The sequence below is a fragment of the Chlorocebus sabaeus genome, chromosome 12 (assembly GCF_047675955.1).
Source record: "Chlorocebus sabaeus isolate Y175 chromosome 12, mChlSab1.0.hap1, whole genome shotgun sequence".
Classification (NCBI taxonomy): domain Eukaryota; kingdom Metazoa; phylum Chordata; class Mammalia; order Primates; family Cercopithecidae; genus Chlorocebus; species Chlorocebus sabaeus.
This window is the reverse complement of record NC_132915.1, coordinates 4,639,142-4,662,551: the sequence shown is the minus strand read 5'-3', so window position 1 is coordinate 4,662,551 and position 23,410 is coordinate 4,639,142. Positions and strand designations below refer to the sequence as shown.

General features: G+C 49.5%; 1 protein-coding gene across 3 annotated transcripts in view; it reads left to right on the top strand.

Annotated features, from left to right (window-relative positions):
• The window catches only part of PHF2 (PHD finger protein 2), a 101,799-nt gene that overhangs the window by 35,819 nt on the left and 42,570 nt on the right, over positions 1 to 23,410 (top strand). For all 3 annotated transcript variants that reach the window (XM_037998639.2, XM_037998640.2, XM_037998638.2), the window contains exons 2-3: positions 16,533 to 16,618; positions 22,986 to 23,100. In XM_037998639.2, coding sequence (XP_037854567.2) covers positions 16,533 to 16,618; positions 22,986 to 23,100 — 201 coding nt within the window. The remainder of the gene's footprint in view (positions 1 to 16,532; positions 16,619 to 22,985; positions 23,101 to 23,410) is intronic.

The following is a 23,410-nucleotide window of genomic DNA, read 5'->3' as shown; positions in this document are numbered from 1 at the left end:
TAAAAGAGCTCTGGTTTGAATCAAAGCAGTTTGTTGGGATTAAAAATATTCCTTTTATTTTTTAATACAGGGTCTTGCTCTGTCACCCAGGATGGAGTGCAGTGATGTGGTCATAGCTCACTGTAGCTTCGGACTCCTAGGCTCAAGTGACCCTCCCACCTCAGCCTCCAGAGTAGCTAGGACTATAGGCATATGCTACTATGCCTGGCTCTTTTCTGTTTTTTGTAGAGATGGGGTGTTGCAGTGTTGCCCAGGCTGGTCCTGAACTCCTGGACTCAAGCTATCTTCCAGCCTCAAGTGCTGGGATTATAGATATGAGCCACAGTGTCTCACCAGGATTAAAAATATTCTTTAAAGTTCTTGATGGGTAGCAATATATATATACAGGAAAATACTCAGTAGTCAAAACTTTGTCTCCAGTGAGAAGCTTGCCCTCTCTTCCTGCTGAGCACAGCCACCACAGTGTGACCTCTCCAGAGATGGCCACTGCAGTCAAGGGGCTGTGTGTCTTTCCTGCACATTCTGATTACAGACGGGCATATTTATGGATTTCCTTCGATCTTCCACACACAAAAAAGGTGTGTCTGTATACTCTTCTGCAACTTGTGCCCTTTGCTGAACAATATACGTCCTGGAAATTGTTCCAGATCAGCAAATACAGGATTTGTACTTCTTGTCACTCCAGAATATTCCTCTCAGTCTCCCAGGAATGGACACTCAGCTTGGCTCTAATCTATGGCTGCTGCAGTGAATACACATGATCCACGTATCTGTGGGGAGAGGACGTGTAACGGGGTCTGTGTCTAAAATACCAACAGCTCCTACCCAAGAAGTTTTTACTAATGTGTGTTTTTGCCAAGAATATGGGAGAATGCTTGTTGGTCTGTGGCAGCAGGAACATGTGAGGCACACCCTAGGCCTTTGACCTTTGCCGGCCTGATAGGTGAGAAATCTTACTGCAGTTGCAGGTTCCATTTATTACTACAAGTGACGTTGCACAGCTTCTCATATGGCAAAAAACTGTTTGTGTAGCCTTTTATATGAACTGTTTACTTAAAGTCACAATTTAAATCACTAGTCAGGCAGATACGTTTTCATTTTGTGATTTGGAAAATGAATTTTCGTATTGTGTACTACATCCTTCACATGCATTTCAGAAGTAGATGGAGGTTTCCCTTAGGTACATATGACTCCTTTACCAGCAAACTTTTATTTTGAGTCTTGATGTTTTTTAGAATAATAGGCAGCTGTGGTATTGTCCTGAATTGTTTTGATTTTTGCATCCACGAGGTTGGCTGCAGCAGACTCTTGCAGGGCTCTGGGAGGGGTGTCCCCCACCCACCAGTGTCTCTGTGCGGTTGTGAGAAGGGCCAGTTCTCCTCTGAGGCCCATGCTGTAGCCAGCCCTGACATGCTCTTGTGTGCTCACAGATGGTGCCGATGGGAACTCCAGGGCTTCCCCACTTCCTCTATAAGCGAGCACAGCTGGTGCCAGGCCTCTAGGCTTCCTGGTCACAGAGCTTTAGCTGTCTGGGGCTATTGAGATGTTCCTGGCAAAGCACTTTGCCTGAGAGCTGAGTAATCAGGGCTTGTGCAGGGTGAGCGACTTGCCTCCACGGTTCAGGTGGCTCTGCTCCGTATGTGATTCCCATTGGTCATGTTTGGGGTTTTCTTTGAGCAAATATATTCTAGAAATGTAGTTAAGAAGTGAATTCCCAGAGAAGCGGGTCAAAGGCAGCACCTCGGCACAGACTCCGTGGCCGCATGCAAAGATGCCTGCAGGAAGGCAGCTCTGGGACTTGAGCCATGCATTTGGGCTGCTCCTCTAGATGGGATTCTGTGGTCCCCGTAGCAGAAGTTGGAGCCCCAATGGGTCATGGAGAACCCTGGGTAATTAGTGATGGGGCACTTAGGGTTGGCCAAGGGCCCTAAAACAGACTCTGCTATAGTGGTGCCCAGACCTGGCTTGTCTTTAGAACCAGGTTCTGACTCAGTAGGTCCCGGTGGGAATTGGGGTTCTGATATTTTCTTTTTCTGAGACAGGGTCTCACCCTGTCTCCCACACTGTAGTGCAGTAGACCAGTCATAGCTCACTGCAGCCTCAAACTCCTGGGCTCAAGCGAGGAACTCCTTGATCCTCCTGCCTCAGCCTCCTGAGTAGCTGGGATTTACAGGCATGTGCTACCATGGCTAGCTAATTTTTTAATTTTTTGTAGAGTCAGTTTTGTGTTGTCCAAACTGGTTTCAAACTCCTAGGCTCAGGTATCAAGGATACTACCTCAGCATCCCAAAGCACTGAGATTGCAGGCGTGAGCCACCACACCTGGCCCACATTTTCAGACCAGAAGTCTCTATGGGTTGTCAGCTCCTGGGCTAGCCCCTCTCCTCCTGGCTGCTGGGTGGACCTGGTGCTGCTGCCTCTACACATCCCTTTCTTGCTGTTTAATCCTCACAAGTGCCTGTGGAGTAGGTGGTACATTGTCCCTTCTCTGGATGAAGGAAGGCACTGAGTTACCTGCTCCGAGGCTGCCGATGGGAGAGGCACAAGGTGTCAGGACTTGCCCTCTACCTCAGACCATGGGCACCTCCCTCTAGAGTGAGTGACTTTGGCTTATAGGGTCGTCACCCACTTGTGACATATTGAGAAGTTAAAACAGCACAGGCTCTTTAAGCAGCACAGGGTGGACCTCACTTCCTCACCCAGCAGCAGGGCATGTTCCAGATTCCTGGAGCAGTGTCCCCAGGGCAGACATGGAGGGTGGTGAGGCTCCCCTCCTGCCTACTGGCCCGGCTTCGTTTCCCTCTTGGCTTCTATACCCCGTGACTTCTGTTTCTCCTGTGGCTTCTGTTCCCAGCTAGCTTTTGTTCCGTCTGGCTGCCCTCTCCTGCTGAAGAGAAGCACAGAGAAGTGCAAATGAAGGCATCATGGCTTGGGAGGAAGAAACTTTGGGTGAAGTGCGGGCACAGCCCAGCTGGACAGAGGCTGCCCAGCCGCTCCATCCTTTCTTTAAAGACAGGAAGGGGCTGAGCTGGGGTCTGTTCAGCTCACAGTCCTGGAGGAGTGGACATGGCACACTTGGGAAGAGAGAAGAGATGTTAACATTCTTTCCACGGAGATTCTGTGTTTTCTGTCCATGGAGTTTTGCACTTTCTCAGCTACTCCCTGCCAGAAATGAAAGCTAGGGTCATGGTTCATCAGCCCAGCAGAAAAAAAGTGATGATTGTGGTGGTAAGGATGATGATGGTAATGATAGTGATGGTGATGGTAATGATGATGGTGGTGATGGTGATAGTCATGATGATGGTGATGATGGTGACAGTGATGGTGATAACAGTGGTGGTGATAATGATGGTGATGATGGTGATGATGGTGGTAATGATGGTGATAGTAATGGTGATGATGGCAAAGGTGATGATGGTGATGGTGATGGTGATGGTGATAGTGATATGATGGTGATAGTGATGATGGTGATGGTGATGATGATGGTGATAGTGATGATGGTGATAGTGATGATGGCAATGATGGTGACAGTGATGGCGATGATGGTAGTGATGGTGATGGTAATAAAGATGGTGATAATAGTGATGGCAGTGATGATGGTGATGGTGGTGATGATGGTGATAGTAATAGTGATGGTGATGATGGCGATGGTGATGATGATGGTGATAGTGATGTTGGTGATGGTGATAGTAATTAATGGCGATGGTGATGATGATGGTGATGGTAATAAAGATGGTGATAATAGTGATGGCAGTGATGATGGTGATGGTAATAAAGATGGTGATAATAGTGATGGCAGTGATGATGGTGATGGTAATAAAGATGGTGATAATAGTGATGGCAGTGATGATGGTGATGGTGGTGATGATGGTGATAGTAATAGTGATGGTGATGATGGCGATGGTGATGATGATGGTGATAGCGATGATGGTGGTGATAGTAATGGTGATGGTGATGATTGGTGATGGTGATGATAGTAATGATGGTGATGATGATGGTGATGGTAATAAAGATGGTCATAATAGTGATGGCAGTGATGATGGTGATGGTAATAAAGATGGTGATAATAGTGATGGCAGTGATGATGGTGATGGTGGTGATGATGGTGATAGTAATAGTGATGGTGATGATGGCGATGGTGGTGATGATGGTGATAGTGATGATGGTGGTGATAGTAATGGTGATGGTGATGATTGGTGATGGTGATGATGGTGATGGTGGTGATGATGGTGATAGTAATAGTGATGGTGATGATGGCGATGGTGATGATGATGGTGATAGCGATGATGGTGGTGATAGTAATGGTGATGGTGATGATTGGTGATGGTGATGATAGTAATGATGGTGATGATGGTGATGGTGATAGTGATGGTGATGATGGCGATGGTGATGATGATGGTGATAGTGATGATGGTGGTGATAGTAATGGTGATGGTGATGATTGGTGATGGTGATGATAGTAATGATGGTGATGATGGTGATGATAGTGATGTTGGTGATGGTGATGATGGTGATGGTGGTGATGATGATGGTGATAGTGATGTTGGTGATGGTGATGATGGTGATGGTGGTGATGATGGTGATAGCGATGATGGTGGTGATAGTAATGGTGATGGTGATGATTGGTGATGGTGATGATGGTGATGGTGGTGATGATGGTGATAGCGATGATGGTGGTGATAGTAATGGTGATGGTGATGATTGGTGATGGTGATGATAGTAATGATGGTGATGATGATGGTGATAGTGATGTTGGTGATGGTGATGATGGTGATGGTGGTGATGATGGTGATAGCGATGATGGTGGTGATAGTAATGGTGATGGTGATGATTGGTGATGGTGATGATGGTGATGGTGGTGATGATGGTGATAGCGATGATGGTGGTGATAGTAATGGTGATGGTGATGATTGGTGATGGTGATGATAGTAATGATGGTGATGATGGTGATGGTGATAGTACTGGTGATGGTGATGGTGATGATTGGTGATGGTGATGTTAGTAATGATGGTGATGATGATGGTGTTGGTGATAATGATGGTGATAGTGATAATGATGATGGTGGTGGTGATAGATGATAGCAATTATGGTGATGGTAATGATGGTGATAGTAATGATGGTGACAGTGATGGTGATGACGATGGTGATAGTGATGATAACTATGACAAGCAGTAAACTATCTTTATAGGCACCATGGTAGGCATGGTACATACAATCCCTCCAGTATTTCTGTCATTGACCTTCTACTGGGTACGATGATCCACTCTCTGCAGAGAAGGAGTCTGAGACTCACTGACCTTGATTACCTCTTGTGGTCATACAGTTGTTGGTGGCAGTCATTGCCCAGGGTTTCTTCGTGCACTGGGTGTCACAGGCTGCAGGTGGTGCCCCATGTGCTGCACTGGGAGCCCTGCTCTTGCCATCCTGTTAGCCCCTTGACACTGATCTTTTCCCTCCTCCCCACAGGTTCCTTGTGAGACACCTGGGGGACTCCAAACAGCAGGAATCCATCTGCCCACTGGTCTGGAGACAGGGGTCCTCAGCTTCTTTCAAGGGTGGATGGCTTAGGAAGCCTTCTCTGCAGGGGACCGGGACACAGGAAAGCCAGGAAGAGATGAGCTGGGAAGGGAGCTGTCAGGGGCCATTCTGGTTTTAAAAATAAAGCGGGACTTTTGTTGCTTGTTATAAAAGGAATACATGCTCATTTTCTGTGATTTAGAAAACCGCAGAAAAGTGTAAGGAAAGAAAGAACGTGGCCATTGCCTAGCACCAGGGAAAAGGGCTGTAGTTTTTAGTGTCTGCCTAACTCTAAACTTCTAAACTAAAAAACTTGTACAACTCATTGGTTAATGGTTGTGTAATACTCCCATCGTATGAGCGCATCATGCCCTGGTTACCTGACCCTTATTGGGGATGTGTGCTGTTCCTAGTTTTTGCTGTTTTAAGTAGCCTTGGGAGGGTTACTTGACCCTTACTGGGGATGTGTGTTGTTCCTAGTTTTTGCTGTTTTAAATAGCCATGGGAGGGTTACCTGACCCTTACTGGGGACGTGTGCTGTTCCTAGTTTTTGCTGTTTTAAATAGCCATGGGAGGGTTACCTGACCCTTACTGGGGATGTGTGCTGTTCCTAGTTTTTGCTGTTTTAAATAACCATAGTAGGGACTACATTAACATGAGTCTTTGTGTGCATCTGTGCATTCTACCTTAAAATAGATTTGTCGATGTGGAATTCTGGCCTGAAGGGCACAAATCTTTTTAAAGCTTTTGATACATACAGATGGGGTTCAGGAAACTCCTTCCCAAGTTAGTCCCCTGACTAGAAGGGTAAGAGTGCCCCCCCTGCAGCCCCACCTGCATTGTGGATTTGTATTATTAAAAGATAAGCCTTGCCAGAGGGACATTTGTAACTTGAATGTGTGCCTGACACCAGCTTAGCTCTGACAGTGTGCCTTGAACCCTGTGCCAGATGCTGCAGAGGGCTGCAAAATAAGGCGAAGTCTGCCTGTTTGCCTCACCTCTGGGAGTGAAAGAGGCCACTTCCTTTTTTTATTTGACGTTTCTCCTATATATGTGTATATATATATTTTTTTTTCTGAAACAGAGTTTCGCTCTGTTGCCCAGGCTGGAGTTGGAGTACAATGGCTCAATCTTGGCTCACCGCAACCTGCGCCTCCTGGGTTCAAATGATTCTCCTGCCGCAGCCTCTCAAGTAGCTGGGATTACAGGCATGTGCACCAAACCTGGCTGATTTCGGGTTTTTAGTAGAAACGGGGTTTTTCCATGTTGGCCAGGCTAGTCTTGAACTCCTGACCTCAGGTGATCTGCCCACCTCGGCCTCCCAAAGTGTTGGGATTACAGGTGTGAGCCATTGCACCCAGCCACTTTTTGTTTAAATGTCAAAATTAGGTTCAAAAATTATGGTTTACATTAAATAAATGTTCTGAACAACAATAGAAGAAACCAGGAATGCAATCCAGTTGTGCTGTTCAGGAGATCATTCCAGGCTTGGCATGGTCTGGAGGGTGGCATGGTTGGAGGGTGCCTGAGCCAGGGGCCAGGGCTAGGTGTCCATCCCTGGCTGTGCTTCTGTGCTGGACCCTCCAGCTCCCCTGAAGGCAAGCCCTAGCCAACTCAAGGCCTCATGGGAGGCTGCACCCTGTAGCCTGCAGCAGGGCCACAGCTCCATGAGCAGGGCTAGCAACCACTGGCATGCTTGGGGTCAGAATTCCATATCACCCGTGAGAGTGCCACTGTGTCCTGTCTGCAGAACAAGGATTCCTGTGGGAAGAGCTCAGAAGAGCCGCTTCCCCTCTGGGGCCGCCCTTGCCTGTGGGTCTTAGGCAGCCAGAGCAGCACCTGGGAGAGAGCGCAGGTTTTGTGGGGGAGCAAGCTACTTTCCTAGAAAGCAGGCAGGCATCTTTAGAGATCCCAAGAGGCAGTTGTGGGGCCTCTGGAAGCATCTGAATTCTACACTCCCCACCCCTGACCCCTTTCAGTTTTCTTTTTCTTAGCCATTTCCTTTGATGTCTGTATTAGGGTTCTCCAGAGGGACAGAACTAATAGGATATATATATTTATATAGGAGTTTAGTAAGTATTAACTCACACTATCACAAGGTCCCACAACAGGCCATCTGCAAGCTAAGGAGCAAGGAGAGCCAGTCCGAGACCCAAAACTGAAGAGCGTGAAGTCCAGTGTTCGAGGGCAGGAAGGATCCAGCACAGCAGAGCCGAGGAACCTGATTCTTGGTGGGGAGGTGTATTTTAAGGACATATTGATCTCTATCCTTGTTTACTGACTGCAGCCCTAACTCCCATGTGGCCTTTGGACAGGGCAGTTCCCTCTGCACCCTTGGAGCCGAGGTCTGGAGAGCCCTTCAGCTACTTCTGCGGTGCGCCAACCCCTGGACTATTAAAAGGTGGTTGTTCACTAGGGATGTGCCCAACCATCTGGGGCATTTGGGGGCCTTTCCATGCACCAGGGTGGTCCAGGCTGTGGGTGCAACTCCTGGCTGTGACTTGTCTTTCCTGTGCTGAGTCACTGACTCACCATGGCTGTTGTCACCTTGTCCCTGCTACATCACAGGGAGGGGTGAGGCCTGGGATGCCAGAGGGATGGTGAGGAGACTGGGGCTTCCTTACCCTCACAGGCACTGCTGGGGCCTCATACAGGCTTCGATTTGGGCTTGGGGTCCAGTCAGGGCCCAGCCAGTCTGTCCATATGCCAAGCCTGAGGTCACCCCGAGGTGTGTTTCTTAGCTCGGTTGGCAGAATAACAGCCCCTGCTGTCACCCATGTCCTAATCCTGCAACTTTAAGTTGCATGGCAAGAGGAGAGGAAGGGAAGCTGTGGATGGAGTTGGGGCTGTTCACCCAGCTGTGGATGGGGAGACTGTCCTGGATGACCTGGCGGCTGCAGCGTCGTCACAGTAGTCCTTAGGAGGGGAGGAGGGCGGGAGGAGGGTGGAGTCAGGGCAACATCTGTGAGAGCTCAGCTGGCCATCACTGGCTTTGAACGTGGAAGAGGCCAGGAGCCAGGGAGTGCAGGGGCCTCTAGGAACTGGAGGAGGTGGAAACAGATTCTCTCTAGAGCTTCCAGAGGGAGCTGCCCTTGCCCATGCCTTGATTTTAGCCCAGTGAGACCCATTTGGACTTCTGATCTCCAACCTGGAGAGCGAGTCCCTCAGGGGGCTCCTATCCAAAGGCCCTGTGAGGATCCTGGTATTTCCAACCTCTCACCCTAAGTCTTGTCCCCAGAACAGCCATGTTTCAGGGAGTGCTGGCCCTGCTAACTGAGCCTCGAGTCTGTCTGTCCTACTCTGAGTTTGGTGGTCTGACCTCTGACCTTCTGCCTGAGGGTCAGCACAAACCCATAAAGGCGTGGCAGGCAGGTGTGTGTTGGGCCATAAGTGTGCAAGGGCCCTGCTGGGATGGTGGCAGAACCAGGTCAGGGTGGTGTAGGCCATCCTGTGCCTTCGTCTGCTCCAGATGCTGCAGTGAGGGCACAGCCTGGAGCAGCCAGGGGCCAGGTGAGGGTGTGGACATGGGGCATGGGTGTGACTATGGATGTGTGCATGGACATGGAGCATGGATGTGGCTGTGGGTGTGGATTTGGGGTCTCACATGGATGTGGGGTCTGATATGCAGTGTGGATTCTGGGTCTAATTTCTGGGCTGCAAGAGCTCAACCAGCTCCCCTCCAGGGCAATGTATTATAACATGTGTCCTTGAAATGAGTAATGATGGTGCTGAAGGGACTGTTCTCAGCTCGCAGCTCATCTGGTCCCACAAAAGTCCTTGCATGTGGCTGAAACTCAGTGTCACCGATGAGAACCTGAGGTATACATGGCACTGTGGTAAGTGCATGTGACATTTTCTAGCCCTGTCCTGCCCTCCTCTGTGCTGAGCTCTTCTTCACATGCCATAGTGCTGTGCCCTGGTCCCGTTCCTGGCTTTGGGCCTTTGCTTCTATTGGTCAGACACCCTTAGTATAAACTTCATGAAGGAAGAATATTAACACTTTGCCATATTTGATGTATTTTTCATAGCGTGCATTTTAAAGTTTGTTTTGGTGTTTTGGAGCATAATTTTCATCCATCAGTGTTCTTCCTGAGTTTCCTTTCCAATTTTTGTTTGTTTCTTTATAAAGAAAGTCACTTTGCACCCTGAGAGCAGACAAATATTCCCTCACATTGTGCTTTAGATGGCTTTTCTTTTACACTTGACTCTTTGGAGTGTGTGGATTGACTTTAGCTTGTGTTCTAAGAGAGTGAACTTTTTATTTTCAAAAACAGTTTGCTAAGATCTTTTTCTGGGCTTCATGCCCTGTTTCCAGAACTCAGGACTGTGGTGGCTGTGGAAGAGAACACCTGTCTAGGGCCCAAGACCCTGGTGGCCTTGCAGGGTTAGTCTGATACACTGGGAACTAGCAGTAACAGCTCACTCTAATGAGTATTCACTCTGGGCCAGGCCCACCCATCTCTTTACCCGGCTTCTTTTGCATGTATAAATGCTCCAAGGCCAAGGGCTGTACTATCCTTAGTGAATGAATAAGGAGACTATTCTGTCTGTGGGCAGGCACTTAACCTCTCATACCTACCTCAATTTCCCTATTGTGGTAAATAAGGCTAATAATAAGAATTCCCATTATTGCAGGGTTGTTGGAAAATAATGCTATTAGAGTTCTTGACATGCTGCCTGTCTCAGAGTGAGCGCTCAGCCAGAGTTAGTGATAATGGAGTTGGTGATGGTGGTCATGGTGATGGTGAAGGTCATGGTGATGATAATGTTGGTGAGGATGATGATGGTGATCGAGGTGATGATAATGATGGTGTAGCAATGTTGGTGATGGTGATGAAAATGATGGTGATGAGGGTGGAGGTGATGATGATAATGATGGTGTAGCAATGTTGGTGATGATGATGGTGGTGGTGGTGATTATAGTGGTTGAGATGATAATGATGGTGTGGTGATGGTGATGACAGTGGTGGTGATGAAGGTGGTTGAGATGATGATAATGATGGTGTGGCAATGTTGGTGATGGTGATGGTAGTGGTGATGATGATAGTGGTTGAGGTGATGATAATGATGGTGTGGCAATGTTGGTGATGGTGTTGGTGGTGAGGGTGATGATGATGGTGGTGGTGATGGTGGTAGAGGTGATGATGATGATGGTGTGGCAATGTTGGTGATGGTGTTGGTGGTGAGGGTGATGATGGTGGTGGTGATGGTGGTAGAGGTGATGATGATGATGATGGTGTGGCGATGTTGGTGATGACGATGGTAGTGGTGATGATGATAGCGGTTGAGGTGATGATGATAATGATGGTGTGGCAATGTTGGTGATGGTGTTGGTGGTGAGGGTGGTAGAGGCGATGATGATGATGGTGTGGTGATGTTGGTGATGGTGATGGTGATGATAATGATGATCATGGTTGAGGTGATGATGATGATGGTGTAGCAATGTTGGTGATGGTGATGGTGGTGATGGTGAAGATAATGATGATGGTGGTGATGATAGTGGTTGAGGTAATGATGATAATGATGGTGTGGCAATGTTGGTGATGGGGATGGTGGTGATGGAGATGGTGATGTTGTCACTCTTACAGGGCCAGGTTCGTTTTTCTTCTTTTATTGAGTTAAAATTCACATAGCATAATATTAATCATTTTAAAGTGAACAATTCAGTGGTACTTAGTAAATTCACAATGCTTTGCAACCATTGCCTTTATCTAGCTTCAAAATATTTTAATTGCCAAGGGAGACTCCGTACCCACTAAACAGTAACTCCTCATTCCTCTCTCCTCCCACCCTCTGAAAGCACTACCAGTCAGCTTTCTGTCTCCGTGGATATACCTATTATAAACATATTATCATTTCACATAAGTAGAACCATACAGCATTAGTCCTTATGTATCATGCTTCTTTCATCTAGTGTAATGCCTTCAAGATTCATCCACATTGTAGGGTGTATCAGGACCTCGTTCCTTTTTAAGGCTGAATAATATTCCATTGTACATACAGATTAAATTTTGTTTATCCATTCATTGACGTTTATCCAAATGTCAGTGGACATTTGGGCAATTTCCACTTTTTGATTATTGTGAATAATACTGTTAGGAATATTTGTGTACAAGGATTTGTTTGAGTACCTATTCATTTCTTTTTGGTTGTTTTTTTTTTTTTTTTGGAGACAGAGTCACGCTTTATTGGCCAGGCTTGAGTGCAGTGGCACAATCTCGGCTCACTGCCACCTCTACTTCCTGGGTTCAAGTGATTCTCGTGCCTCAGCCTCCTGAGTAGCTAGGACCACAGGTGTGTGCCACCATGCCCAGCTAATTTTTATATTTTTGATAGAGGCAGGGTTTCGCCATGTTGGTCAGGCTGGTCTCAAACTCCTAACTTCAAGTGATCTGCCCACCTTGGCCTCCCAAAGTGCTGGGATTACAGGCATGAGCCACAATACCTGGCCTGAGTACCTATTCTTAATTCTTTTGTGTATGTATCTGTCAGTGGAATTGCTGTGTCACATTGTAATTCTATGTTTAATTTTCTGAGGAAACATAAAATTTTTCTCCACAGTGCTTGCACCAGTTTACATTTTTACCATTGATGTAAGAGGGTTATGATTTCTCCACATCCTCTCCAACACTTACTTTAAAAAAAAAAAATTGTCCAGGCACAATGACTCACGCCTGTAATCCCAGTACTTTGTAGGCTGAGGTGAGTGGATCACCTGAGGTAAGGAGTTTGAGACCAGCCTGACCAACAAGATGAAACCCCATATCTACTCAAAATACAAAAATTAGCTGGGCGTGGTGGCAGGCATCTGTCCCAGCTACTCAGGAGGCTGAGACAGGAGAACTGCTTGAACCTGGGAGGCAGAGGTTGCAGTGAGCTGAGATTGCGCCACTGCATTCCAACCTGGGCGACGGAGCAAGACTCCATCTCAAATAGTAATAATAATAATAATAATAATAAAATGTAGCCATCCTACTGGGTGTGAAGTGTTATTTTACTGTAGTTTTGATTTTAATTTCCTTAATGACTGAGAATGTTGAGCTTCTTTTCATGTGCTTGTTGTCCATTTGCATATTTCTTTGAAGAAATGTCTGTTCAAGTCCTTTACCTGTTTATTAATCAGATTGTTGAACTGTAATAGTTCTTTATATCTTGTGGATGCTGTACCCTTGTCTTATTTATGGTTTGCAAATATGTTCTCCTGTTCTGTCACTTGCCTTCTTACTCTGTTGGTAGTGTCCTTTAATGCAGAAAAGTTTTTAATTTTGATGGAATCCAAATTAGCAATTTTTTCTTTTGTTGTTCATGCTTTTGGTGTCATATCTAGGAATCTACTGTTGAATTCAGGGTCATGAAGATTTACTCCTATGTTTTTTTTTTTTTTTTTTGAGACGGAGTCTTGCTCAGTCTCCCAGGCTGGAGTGCGGTGGCGCGATTTCGGCTCACTGCAAGCTCCGCCTCCCGGGTTCTCGCCATTCTCCTGCCTCAGCCTCCCAAGTAGCTGGGACTACAGGCGCCCGCCACTACGCCCGGCTAGTTTTTCGTATTTTTAGTAGAGACGGGGTTTCACCGTGTTAGCGAGGATGATCTCGATCTGCTGACCTCGTGATCCGCCCGTCTCGGCCTCCCAAAGTGCTGGGATTACAGGCGTGAGCCACCGCGCCCGGCTACTCCTATGTTTTAAGAGTTTTATAATTTTAGCTTATATTTAGGCTGTCAATCCATTTCTAGTTAATTTTTGTATATGGTGTGAGGTAGGTATCCAACTTCATTCCATTGCATGTGGATGTCCACTTGCCTTAGCACCATATGTTGAAGAGATTATTCTTTCTCCATTGCGTGGTCTAGGAACCCTTGTTAAAAATCAGTTGGGTGTTGATGTATGGGTTTATTTCTGAGGTCTTAGTTCTATTACATTGATCTATATGTCTATCCTTACGCCGGTGCCACAGTGTTTTATCATAGCCTTGTAGTAAGTTTTAAATCAGGAAGGGTAAGTTTTCTTAGCTTTTCCATTTCTGTAAACAAAGTTGTTGGGATTTTGATAGGGATTGCATTGAATCTGTAGATTCCTTTAGGTAGTATTGCTGTCTTAACACTATTAAGTCTTCCAGTTCATCAGCATGGGATATATTTCCATTTATTGTATCCTTTAAGACCTCTTTCAACTGTGTACAAGTCTTGCATTTCCTAGGTTAAATTTTTTCCTATATATTAATATTTTGTTATTTTTGATGCTAGTATAATGGTAATTGCTTTCTTGATTTTATTTTCAGATTATTCGTTGCTAGTGTATAGAAATCCAACTGGTTTTTGTGTGTTGTTTTTGCACCTTCAACTTCTGAATTTATTTATTAGCTATAGAAAGTTTTTCTGTGTATGGATTCCTTAGAGTTTTCTATATACAGGATTATGTCATATGCAAATAAAGATAATTTTTTATCTTCCTTTCCAATTCAGACTCCTTTTATTTCAGGAATTTTTGTGTCCTAATTGCTCTGGCTAGAGCTTCCAGTACTGTGTTAAACAGAAGTGGCAACACAATGGGCATCCTATTTTGTTCCTCATCTTATGGGAAAAGCTTACAGCCTTTCACCATTGTATACAATGTTTGCTGTGGATTTTTCATCCATGGCTTTCATCATGTTGAAGAAGTTCCCGTCTATTCCTAGTTTGTGGAGTGTTTTTATCATGAAAGGATTTTGTTAAGTGCTTTTTCTGTATCAATTGAGATGGTCACATAGGATTTTTCATCATTGTGTTAATATGGTATAATGTGTCTTGGGGAGGATGGGGAATTGGGGAAGGATTGGGAGAGATGGGAACATAGGAATGAGGCAGAGGGCTGTGCTGGCTCAGGAGAAGGAGCCCAGTGAGCCCTGCTTCTTCTTGTATTTTACCCACTTAATGAGATCTGTCCTCCTGGGTGAAGGAAAGAGAAGCACAACTTCTGCTGTCCCAGCCTCCAGGACAGAGCCCCAGGGTTGCATCTTTTTCTTCTTGCAGTCAGACGTGATGCTTCAGGGGTTGAAGCACTGATTTATTTTTATGTGCTGAACCATCCTTGCATTCCTGTGATAAATCCCACTTGGTCATGGTGCATTGTCCCCTTAATGTGCTCCTAGACTTTATTTGCTGGTATTCTGTTGAGGATTTTTACATCAAGAATCTGTTGAGGATTCTGTAGAGATACTGGTCTATAGTCTTCTTTTCTTATAGTGTCTCTGTCTGGTTTTGGACTCAGGGTAATGCTGACCTCATAGAATTAGTTAGGAAATGTTCCCCACTCTTCTATTTTCTGAAAAAGTTTGAGAAGGATTGGTGTTATTCTTCTTTAAATATTTGATAGAATTCACTATTGGTGGTTCTGGGATTTTCTTTTTGGGGGAGGTTTTTTGATTCCTGATTTAATCTCTTTACTTGTTATAGGTCTGTTCAAATGTTCTGTTTCTTTTTGAGTCAGTTTTGGCAGTTTGTGTGCTTCTGAGCATTTCTCCATTTCATCCAGGTTATGTAATTTATTGATCTATAATTTTTCATAGTATTCTGTTATAATCCTTTTTTATTTCCTTAAGGTCAGCAGTGTCTTTATGTTCGTTTTTTTTTTGTTTGTTTGTTTGTTTGCTCTGATTAAAAACAGTTTGCTTCATGCACATCTGTAGCTTCCATTCCAGGTAGCTTGCTGCCCAGACCTCCTTCTATAGTGACATTCAAGGGCTGCCTGGGGGGAATGTCCATTTTAAAAATTACTGGTCAGTTTTATCTACATGCATTTGCTCACTAGAGGAAGATGTTGAAGTATTTTCCAGTTTGTTTGCTGCATTCTTCTTCTGGGAGTTGTCTGGATCTGTGCCCTGCCCATTATCCACTGTGTTCTTATTTAGTCTTGGAGCCTCTTTACATGCTACAGATGGCCATTCTCATGTCACTTTTTTTTTTTTTTTTTTTTTTTTGAGATAGAGTCTCACTCTGTTGCCCAGGCTGGAGTGCAGTAGTGCAATCTCAGCTCACTGCAACCTCCACCTTTCGGGCTCAAACAATTCCCCCACCTCAGCTTCCCAAGTAGCTGGGATTACAGGTGTGTGTCACTATGCCCCGGCTAATTTTTTTTTTGTATTTTTATTAGAGACGGGGTTTCACCATATTGGCCAGGCTGATCTTGAACTCCTGACCTCAAGTGATCCACCCACCTTGGCCTCCTAAAGTGCTGGGATTACAGACATGAGCCACCACACCTGGCCTCATGTCACTTTTAACTAAAAAAAGTATCAGAATAAAACAAAGCATTTCCATTTTGCTGGGTTTGCTTCTGCAGAAGTTTATTGATGTCTTAGGTTGTGTCCTTTGATACTCTGTCTTCATTCCTCAAATGGCTTAAAGCCTGTAGCCCTGCCATCTGCGTGGGAGGAGCGCTCTCTTGTTCTAAGTCTCCAAGCACGTTTGCAAGGGGTCTGGAGGAGCTCCAGGGAGGGAATGAGGAAAGAATAGTTCTGTGTCTGGAGTCCTGGGCATGTCCCAAGGCCAGGCTGCTAGGCCTGTGTCTGGGCCTCTTCTTGGCCCCCGTGAGGATGAGCTGGATGGGTGGCTATGGTGTGGCCCGCAGGAGGGGCTCCGAGCTGCCTTTGGTGTTTTCTGCCCCCTCAGGTTACCCCTGGTGAAGTGATGGGGACAGCCTGGCTCTGAGAACCCCTCTTCCTTCCCTGCCCCCCGGGTGATGGGGCATTGGTGGTCACCCAGGCAGGCTTGCTGGATGGGCCATTCATTGGGTCCTCATGGTGGGGCATATCTAGACGCTGTATCTAGGTCCAGGCTGCAGAGGCCTTTCCAGGAGGACATCTCTGCAGCTCTTTCCCTCCACCCTGCTTTCTCGATAGAACACTGTCCCTGCACAGCTGTGCTCCATCTGGTCCAGGTTCCCAGACGATGAGCAGGGATTCTCCCTAGAGCTTGGCAGATGGAAAGTGCTTGAGGGGGTGCTGAGTGCCTAGGTAATGGTCTGTTTCATCTCCTTTCAGCTGTGTTGGGGTAGAAGAGGAGGAGGCGCCCGACATCGACATATACCACTGCCCAAACTGTGAGAAAACCCATGGAAAGTCCACCTGTAAGTACCGCAGCCCGAGCGGCCACCTCTTGCTGACGAGAGCAGCATCCACCCTGCCTGGGCTGTGTGGAGGGCGAGGTCTCTGCTGGCCCTGGGCCCTGGGTTGCTGGGGGCAAAACGCCCTGAGTAGTGTCTAGGGCTGGGGACTCTGCCAGCCTAGCTTATTGTCCCCTGTAGCCTCACTAGGCCCACTGTAGCGCCTCCTGATCAGCTCCCGCTGGCAGAGGCAGCTGTGCACAGACCCAAAGGGCCTTCTGAGGCCTAGGGAGAGGCCAGACCAGCCTGAGTTAGGGGGACACAGACGTGGGGACCTGGATAAATGGTGATGCGGGGGTTTTCCAGGGTCCCCAGCCTAGCCCGGCCCAGCCAGCCACTGCCACACGGGGGGGCACAGCCTGTCTGTGTTTTCTGGGCACGTGCGTTGTTGGTGGGCTCTGTCCTCCCCTCCTTTTTCAGCCCTGCCTCATGCCACCCACCTCCTCCTCTGCAGAGAATCTTGGAGGGCCTTTGCCTTTCCCACACAGCCTGCTGTTTGTGTGTCATAAGGGCTGAGGCTCCATTTTCTTCTTGGCCCTTTCAGGTGTGCTGGGTCCTGGGATGCAGGCTTGGCTCACACTGTTCAGGTTCATCCAGGTGAGCTGGAGGTTACATGAGCCTTGAGCTCCAAGCCTCAGCCCTGGTTGCAGACGGGGAGCTGTGTGGTGGTCTGCAAGGACTCGGGAGGGGTGTGGCCTGTAGACAGGACAGATGGTATGGATGTGGGTGTGTTTGTTTAATGTGGCGTCTTGTTTCCACGTCATTGGAGGGTCTTGGGTGCTCACAGAATCTGCAGGCTGGACATGGGCCCTGGCTGGGTCAGCTGATCACATCCCTGCTGACCTGAGCCCTGGACAAGTCTGTGGTATTTTGTTATGGCAGCCTGAACAGAGTGTGACATACACACAGGCACGTGCACACACACGTACACATGCACAAATAATGTAAGCATACACATACTTGCACACGCACATGTGTACAGCCAGGCAGGGGCTGGGGGTCCCACCGCCTGCAACCTCAGCACCGTCTGCTAGTCTAGGATGTGTCTCCCTGGGTGGTCGGCCATGGGAGACGGGAAGGGGAGCCTGCACTGATGTTTTAGTGCAATAGAGGGCAGGTTGGGACACCAGGGCTCTGCCCAAACTCCCCGCAGGCACAGGGGCAGGGTCTGGGTGAGGCAGGCACACAGGACTCCCATGGCAGGTGGGCTGTTTCTGGGGATGCCCGGGGACATTAGAGAAATGGAAACTGTGTGCTCACCAATGTGTAAAACCTGCCCAACCCCAGCACCACACCATTGCTCTACCCCAACCCCAACTCATGCAGGAGCCCTCAAGCAAGGACCCCTTGAAACGTGTGCTGACTATCAGGAGAAGGGGCTCCTGGCCCAGGGGTTTCCGACACTTTCTTTTCTACCAGTCCGAAAGCCTCTTCTCAAGTGATGCACATGTGTACAAACCACACAAGAGCAACGCCACCCCGGCATCCTCCTGAGCCCCCCACTCAGGGGACCTGAGAGCGTCCTGCCTCCCAGGAGAGCACGTCCTGGGGTGTTCTGGCTCCAACCCTGCTCTGCCCTGATACCTGCCCCCTAGGCCCCATGGGGCAGTCCCAGATTCCCACTGGAAGCTCAGTCCTGTTTGTGTTGTTCCTGTTGTAAAGACAGCTTGGCCCTGAGCTTTCTGGGTGGGCTCACTGAGGTGCCAGAAGCACGAAGGTACCCCGCCGGGCTGATCCTTCCTGCTGTTTCTGAGCAATAACCAGATGATAGGTTAATGAGCTTGCCATAGGCAGATGCATTCTGAGCATAAATGCAGCCAACTCTTGGGGACCAGGAGTAAGAAGGCAATTTAGGAATCCCGGAACCTCCCCACAGGCAAACCATCGGCCTGTAAGTTCAGAAGAGCTGCTAGCTTCTCCTCATCACCGTCTTGCATATTTGTTGAGGCTGTGCTGGGGATCGGGTCGAGACCTGAAACACATGCAGCCCCCGCCGTTGTCTAGCAATGGACAGGCACAAAGTGTTCAGGCCTTGGGAGAGGCCAAAAAAGAGCAGCCAGGTCCTCAGAGTAGTGAGAGCCCCACCTGCCCCAGCCCCAGCATCACCAGCTGCGAGGCCAGGCCTCCAAGGCTCCCTCGACCCGGCCTCAGCTCACGGAACAGGGGTGCTGGGGCCCCTTCCACCTATTGCCTGCATCCTCCCTCTGCCCCTGCTGATTCCACAGGACTCATCCCACAGGGCTCTGGGGGTCTGGTGCTTCAGCTTGCAACTGGGCCCCAGTTACTTAACTGGGCTTAAGTAGTAGAAAATTGATTTCTTACAGTTCTGGAGGCTGGAAGTCCAAGATCAAGGTGCTGGCTGATTCAGTGTGTGGTGAGGGCCTGCTTCTGGTTCGTAGACAGTGACCTCTTGCCGTGTCCTCACATGGTGGAAGGAAGGAGGCAGCCCTCTGGGGTCTCTTTTATAAGGACACTAATCCCATTCAGGAGGACTTCGTCCTCATGACCTCATCACCTCCCAAAGGCCCCGCCTCCTAAAATCATCACCTTAGGGGTCAGGATTTCAACAAATGCATTTTGGTGGGACGGATGTTCAGTCCACGGCTGTGTGCATGTGTATATGTGTATGTGTGTGTGTGCACGTGTGTCTGCATGCACGTGTCTATGTGCTGAATGTGCTGTATAAATTCTGTGAAGCAGATTTTCAGTCGTTATTGAGGGACGTGTGCTCCATCAGGGACAAAGGTACACGGTTCTAGCACCTTCCACCAGTGTGTATGCTCGGATTTGAAGTGAGTGTACACCGTGCCCAGAGTCTGTCTATGATGCCTCAGTTGGTCCTTGCATTGACTCCAGGCACGCCTTGCACACCAAGACACTTTAGGGACAAGAGGGCCCCTCTGTGTCCCTGGAGAAGCTCTAAGCCAGCGCTGGGAACCTCTGGAGGCCTTGAGCCTGCCTCCACCTGTCCTGCTCCCACCACCCTGGCTTGCGGGTGGGGATGGGGGCTGCTCAGGGTTCCAGAGCGAGCTGTGCCTGAGGCCTGGTCCTCACAGTTTGCCCCCTCTTTTTGAAAGCTACAGTGGTGGGGATTGCAGGATCCCTCCCTGTTCCAGTATGTCCCTTGAGCTGATTTTGGCCATGGCCTGTGGGCAGGGACCATAGGCCCACAGGTTTACCTGACTGACGGATTGGGTGCAGGGTGTCCCAGGGTGCCTGACCAGGAACTCGGGAAGGCATCCCTATCTGATGAGGAATGGTTAGAAGCGGGCCTGAATTGCAGCTCCTGACTTACACGCAGTCACTTATCTTATTGAACTGACTTTCCTCATCCCATCCTGCCCCATGGGTTTGGGGTGACTCTGCTCAGCGGCTGTCTCGGTGTGCTGTCACAGGGGCGCTGTCGTCATGCTCCGCATGTGGCTCTGGGACAGGGTGCCCCATGCCAGCAGCAGGAGGGACAGTCGGCCTCCTTGCCCCTCTGTGTACCTTTGCTGGTGACCTTGGCACGGCCCCACGTCTCTGGCCTCAGTTGCTTCATCCGTGAAGTGTGGACCCCGCCCCACAAGAGAGGAGGTACACAGGTGTAGCCGGGGGCCCTCGTCCGCAGTGAGCGTCCTCGGACAGGAGTGTGATCGATGAAATAATGACCATGCAGACAGGTGATGGGGAGGATGCCCTCACCCTGCCGGCCGTGCTGGGCCCCTGTGGGCTCCCCTCCGTGGCACCCTGTCTCTGTGGGCTGCCTCCTCTTCCTTGATCTCCTCAGCCAACCCTGAGGCTTCTCCCAGCTGCAATGTCACTGCTGCCGCGTAACCACAGGGCTGCCTCACGCTCCTGCCTGGGCTGCCTCGAGCTCCTGCCTGAGCCGCCTCGTGCTCCTGCCTGAGCCGCCGCTGTCCTGGACCTTCATTGCAGCCCCTCCTTGGAGCCCTGCCCACACTCTGTACTCCTCACAGGTGGTAACCTAAGGGCAGGCAGGGAGCTCTGCTTGGTGCAGAAAGCTCAGCTCTGGAAGTTTCCTCCCTAGGTCCCACTTGGCTCCCCCATGGAGTAGATATAACTGCCTGCATTTCCATGAGGCCTTCCAAGGCAGGGAAGGCACTTTGTGAACTCTGAAGCCCTTTGCTCCCTTGATATCCACACCTCCCCAGGTAGCAGCAGGCCCAGCAGGAAGGTGATGGTATTCACAGTCACCGAGGCTTAGGACTGTTGGGGGGTCAGGAGGGTCTGGGCTGTCATTGGGGGTGTCTTTTTTCCAACTCCTTTACGCTCTGGGCTGAACATCTCAGCACATACACTTCTAGGGCCAGCCTTGGCCCCCTTCCCATCTCAGCTCTTAAGAAGCAGGGGCTCCCAAGCATCTGACGCTTGGGTGACACCTGCTCCAGCACTCCCAGCCTTGCAGGGAACCAAGCTACTCAGTGAGTGCTTGCAAACTGCAACAGGAGGGCAGGTTGGAGTTATCTGTGGCCCTGGCATTGCCTGGCTCAGGCTGGCACCAAGAGGGCAGGAGCATGGGCTGAACTGAGCCTTCTCTGTTGATAGTTATGAAGGCAGATGCATCTACCTCTCCTTCCGAGTTGCTCTGAAGCTGAGCAGCCAGTGTGACAAGGATGGGAGACTTCATCTGCTTGCAGACACTCCCCCTGTGCCCACTGTGTGCTGGACCCAGTACTGGTCACAGGGGGCACCCACGGATGAGCCCAGGGTCTGTTAGGAGCACCAAGCCAGCCTGCGAGTGTGTTCTGTCCGTGGACAAGCAGCTACCACACCAGGTGGCTTTGCCCTGAGAAAACGCCCGGCAGAGTCTGGAGCAGACACTGCATGTGCCAACCTATATCCCACAGCCACCCCACAAGGCCTGTGTGAGCCTTTCTCTAGTAAAGATGAGGCACAGAGATGTCAAGTGATTTGCCCAAGGTTACACAGCTAGAAGAGGATTGGCCAAAACAGGTTTGAACCCTTTTTGTTGCTCATCTGTGCCCGATGCTTCCTTCAGAAGTCCTGGCTTCTGGCCTTGACTCTGTCGGGTTTTGCCAAGTTTCCATAATGTCCACTTGAATTGTGGGCAGAGAGATTGAACACAATGTGAAGGTTCTTTGCAAATAAGAGGTCCCAGCCCCACCCAGCCCTGCTCCTTTGAGTTGGTAGCAGAGCCTGCTCAGAGACAGGCATTGTCACTAGGTGGTTGTTGGTTCCGTTTGTCCCCATAGCCACCGAGACTCAGGAGAATGACACATGGCCTTCTAAGGCCCCCATCCCCTGCGCCCCCCACCTCACCTTTGTCTGTGAAGGAAGAGCACCGTACGGGTCCTGCCTGGCTCTGCTCTTGAATTCAGTCCATTTCCTGCTCAAGGGTTAGCCTGTGTCAGACTCAGCCAAGCAGCCCCCAAGGAGGGCATCTCCATGCTCCGATGGGCCTCCCTTACCCCGGCTGCTCTCTTCTGCCTGGTTGAGTATAAGGCTGGGAGCTAGAGACATAGCAGGATGGAGAAGAAATTGCTTCCCTCCCTTCAGGGACTTGAAGTCCAGTAGGGGTGTGTGTGCGTGCATAGGGCTTGGGGTTCGGTAGGGGTGTGTGCATGTGTATGTACATGTGTGTGTGCATGCGTGTGTGTGCATGCATTGTTCCATGGGCGTATAGTCCACTAGGGATGTGTGTACATGTGCTCACATGCACATGTAAGAAGTCCAGGGTGTGTATACCTTGTGCCCCGGGAGAAGGTGTGACCTGGGCAGTGTGAGGAAGTAGGTGGGGTGGACAGGTCCATGGTTGGCGGTTGGCAGGGGAGGGCTGGAGTGTGGCCAGCACAGAGGAGCGGGGATGTGCACCACCTGGAGAGGTGGGGAGGAGAGGGAACAAGATGGTGGGACCTGACCTGCCCCTGGCCGTGGCTGTGGCTATTGGGGTGATGGAGGTCCCAGTAGGGAGGTGACAAGAGTCCAGCTGTGGAGGCCTTGGGATGGTGAGGCCGAACCGTGGCTGAGGACCTTTTCAGGAGTTGCCTCCCTGGTGGTCTCTGCAGACTCAGAACCTGAATGAGGAGGGGTCCTGGGAGACGCCAGCTTCTGGGTCAGGGAATGGAGGACAGTGGTGCCATCCATGGTGAGGTGTGGGATGGGAGAGGACACGAGGTCGGGGTGGAGAGTTGACTCCTCTCTCTGTGTGTGGCAGGGTGGGGGTGTCATCAGCCTTGGGAGGTGAGCGTGAGCCCAGCAATGTTGGGAGTTGTTAGTAGGCTGGGTGGGCCAAGGTTCTTAGGGGAGGTTGTGGAGCCCTGCTGGGGCTGCGCTGTGTGATGGACCTTTCTTCCGGTCTCCTCTACAGTAAAGAAGAAGCGGACCTGGCACAAACATGGACCGGGGCAAGCGCCCGACGTCAAGCCTGTGCAGAACGGCAGCCAGCTCTTCATCAAGGAGCTGCGGAGCCGGACCTTTCCCAGGTGGGCTGGCCCTCCCTCTATGCTCCGCCTACAGCCAGGGGATGAGCATTCTCTCCGTCCCTCGCCCTGCTATCCATCACTGGGAGCTCCCTCTGCTATGCTTGCTAGAAAGCAGGAAGCAGGGAGCCTGTCTCCTGGAGGCAGCATAGTCCGCACCAGCAACCCAGAGCTCCCTGCAAATGGGCCAAACTCTCCTCCCCTTGGTTAGCACTTCCCTGGGGGTGGGGAACAAGCATTGGTGACCCTTCTCCTGCTGGGTGGAAGGGACCTCTCTCCCAACCTGAGTATGCCCAGGACCTGCCAGGTACTC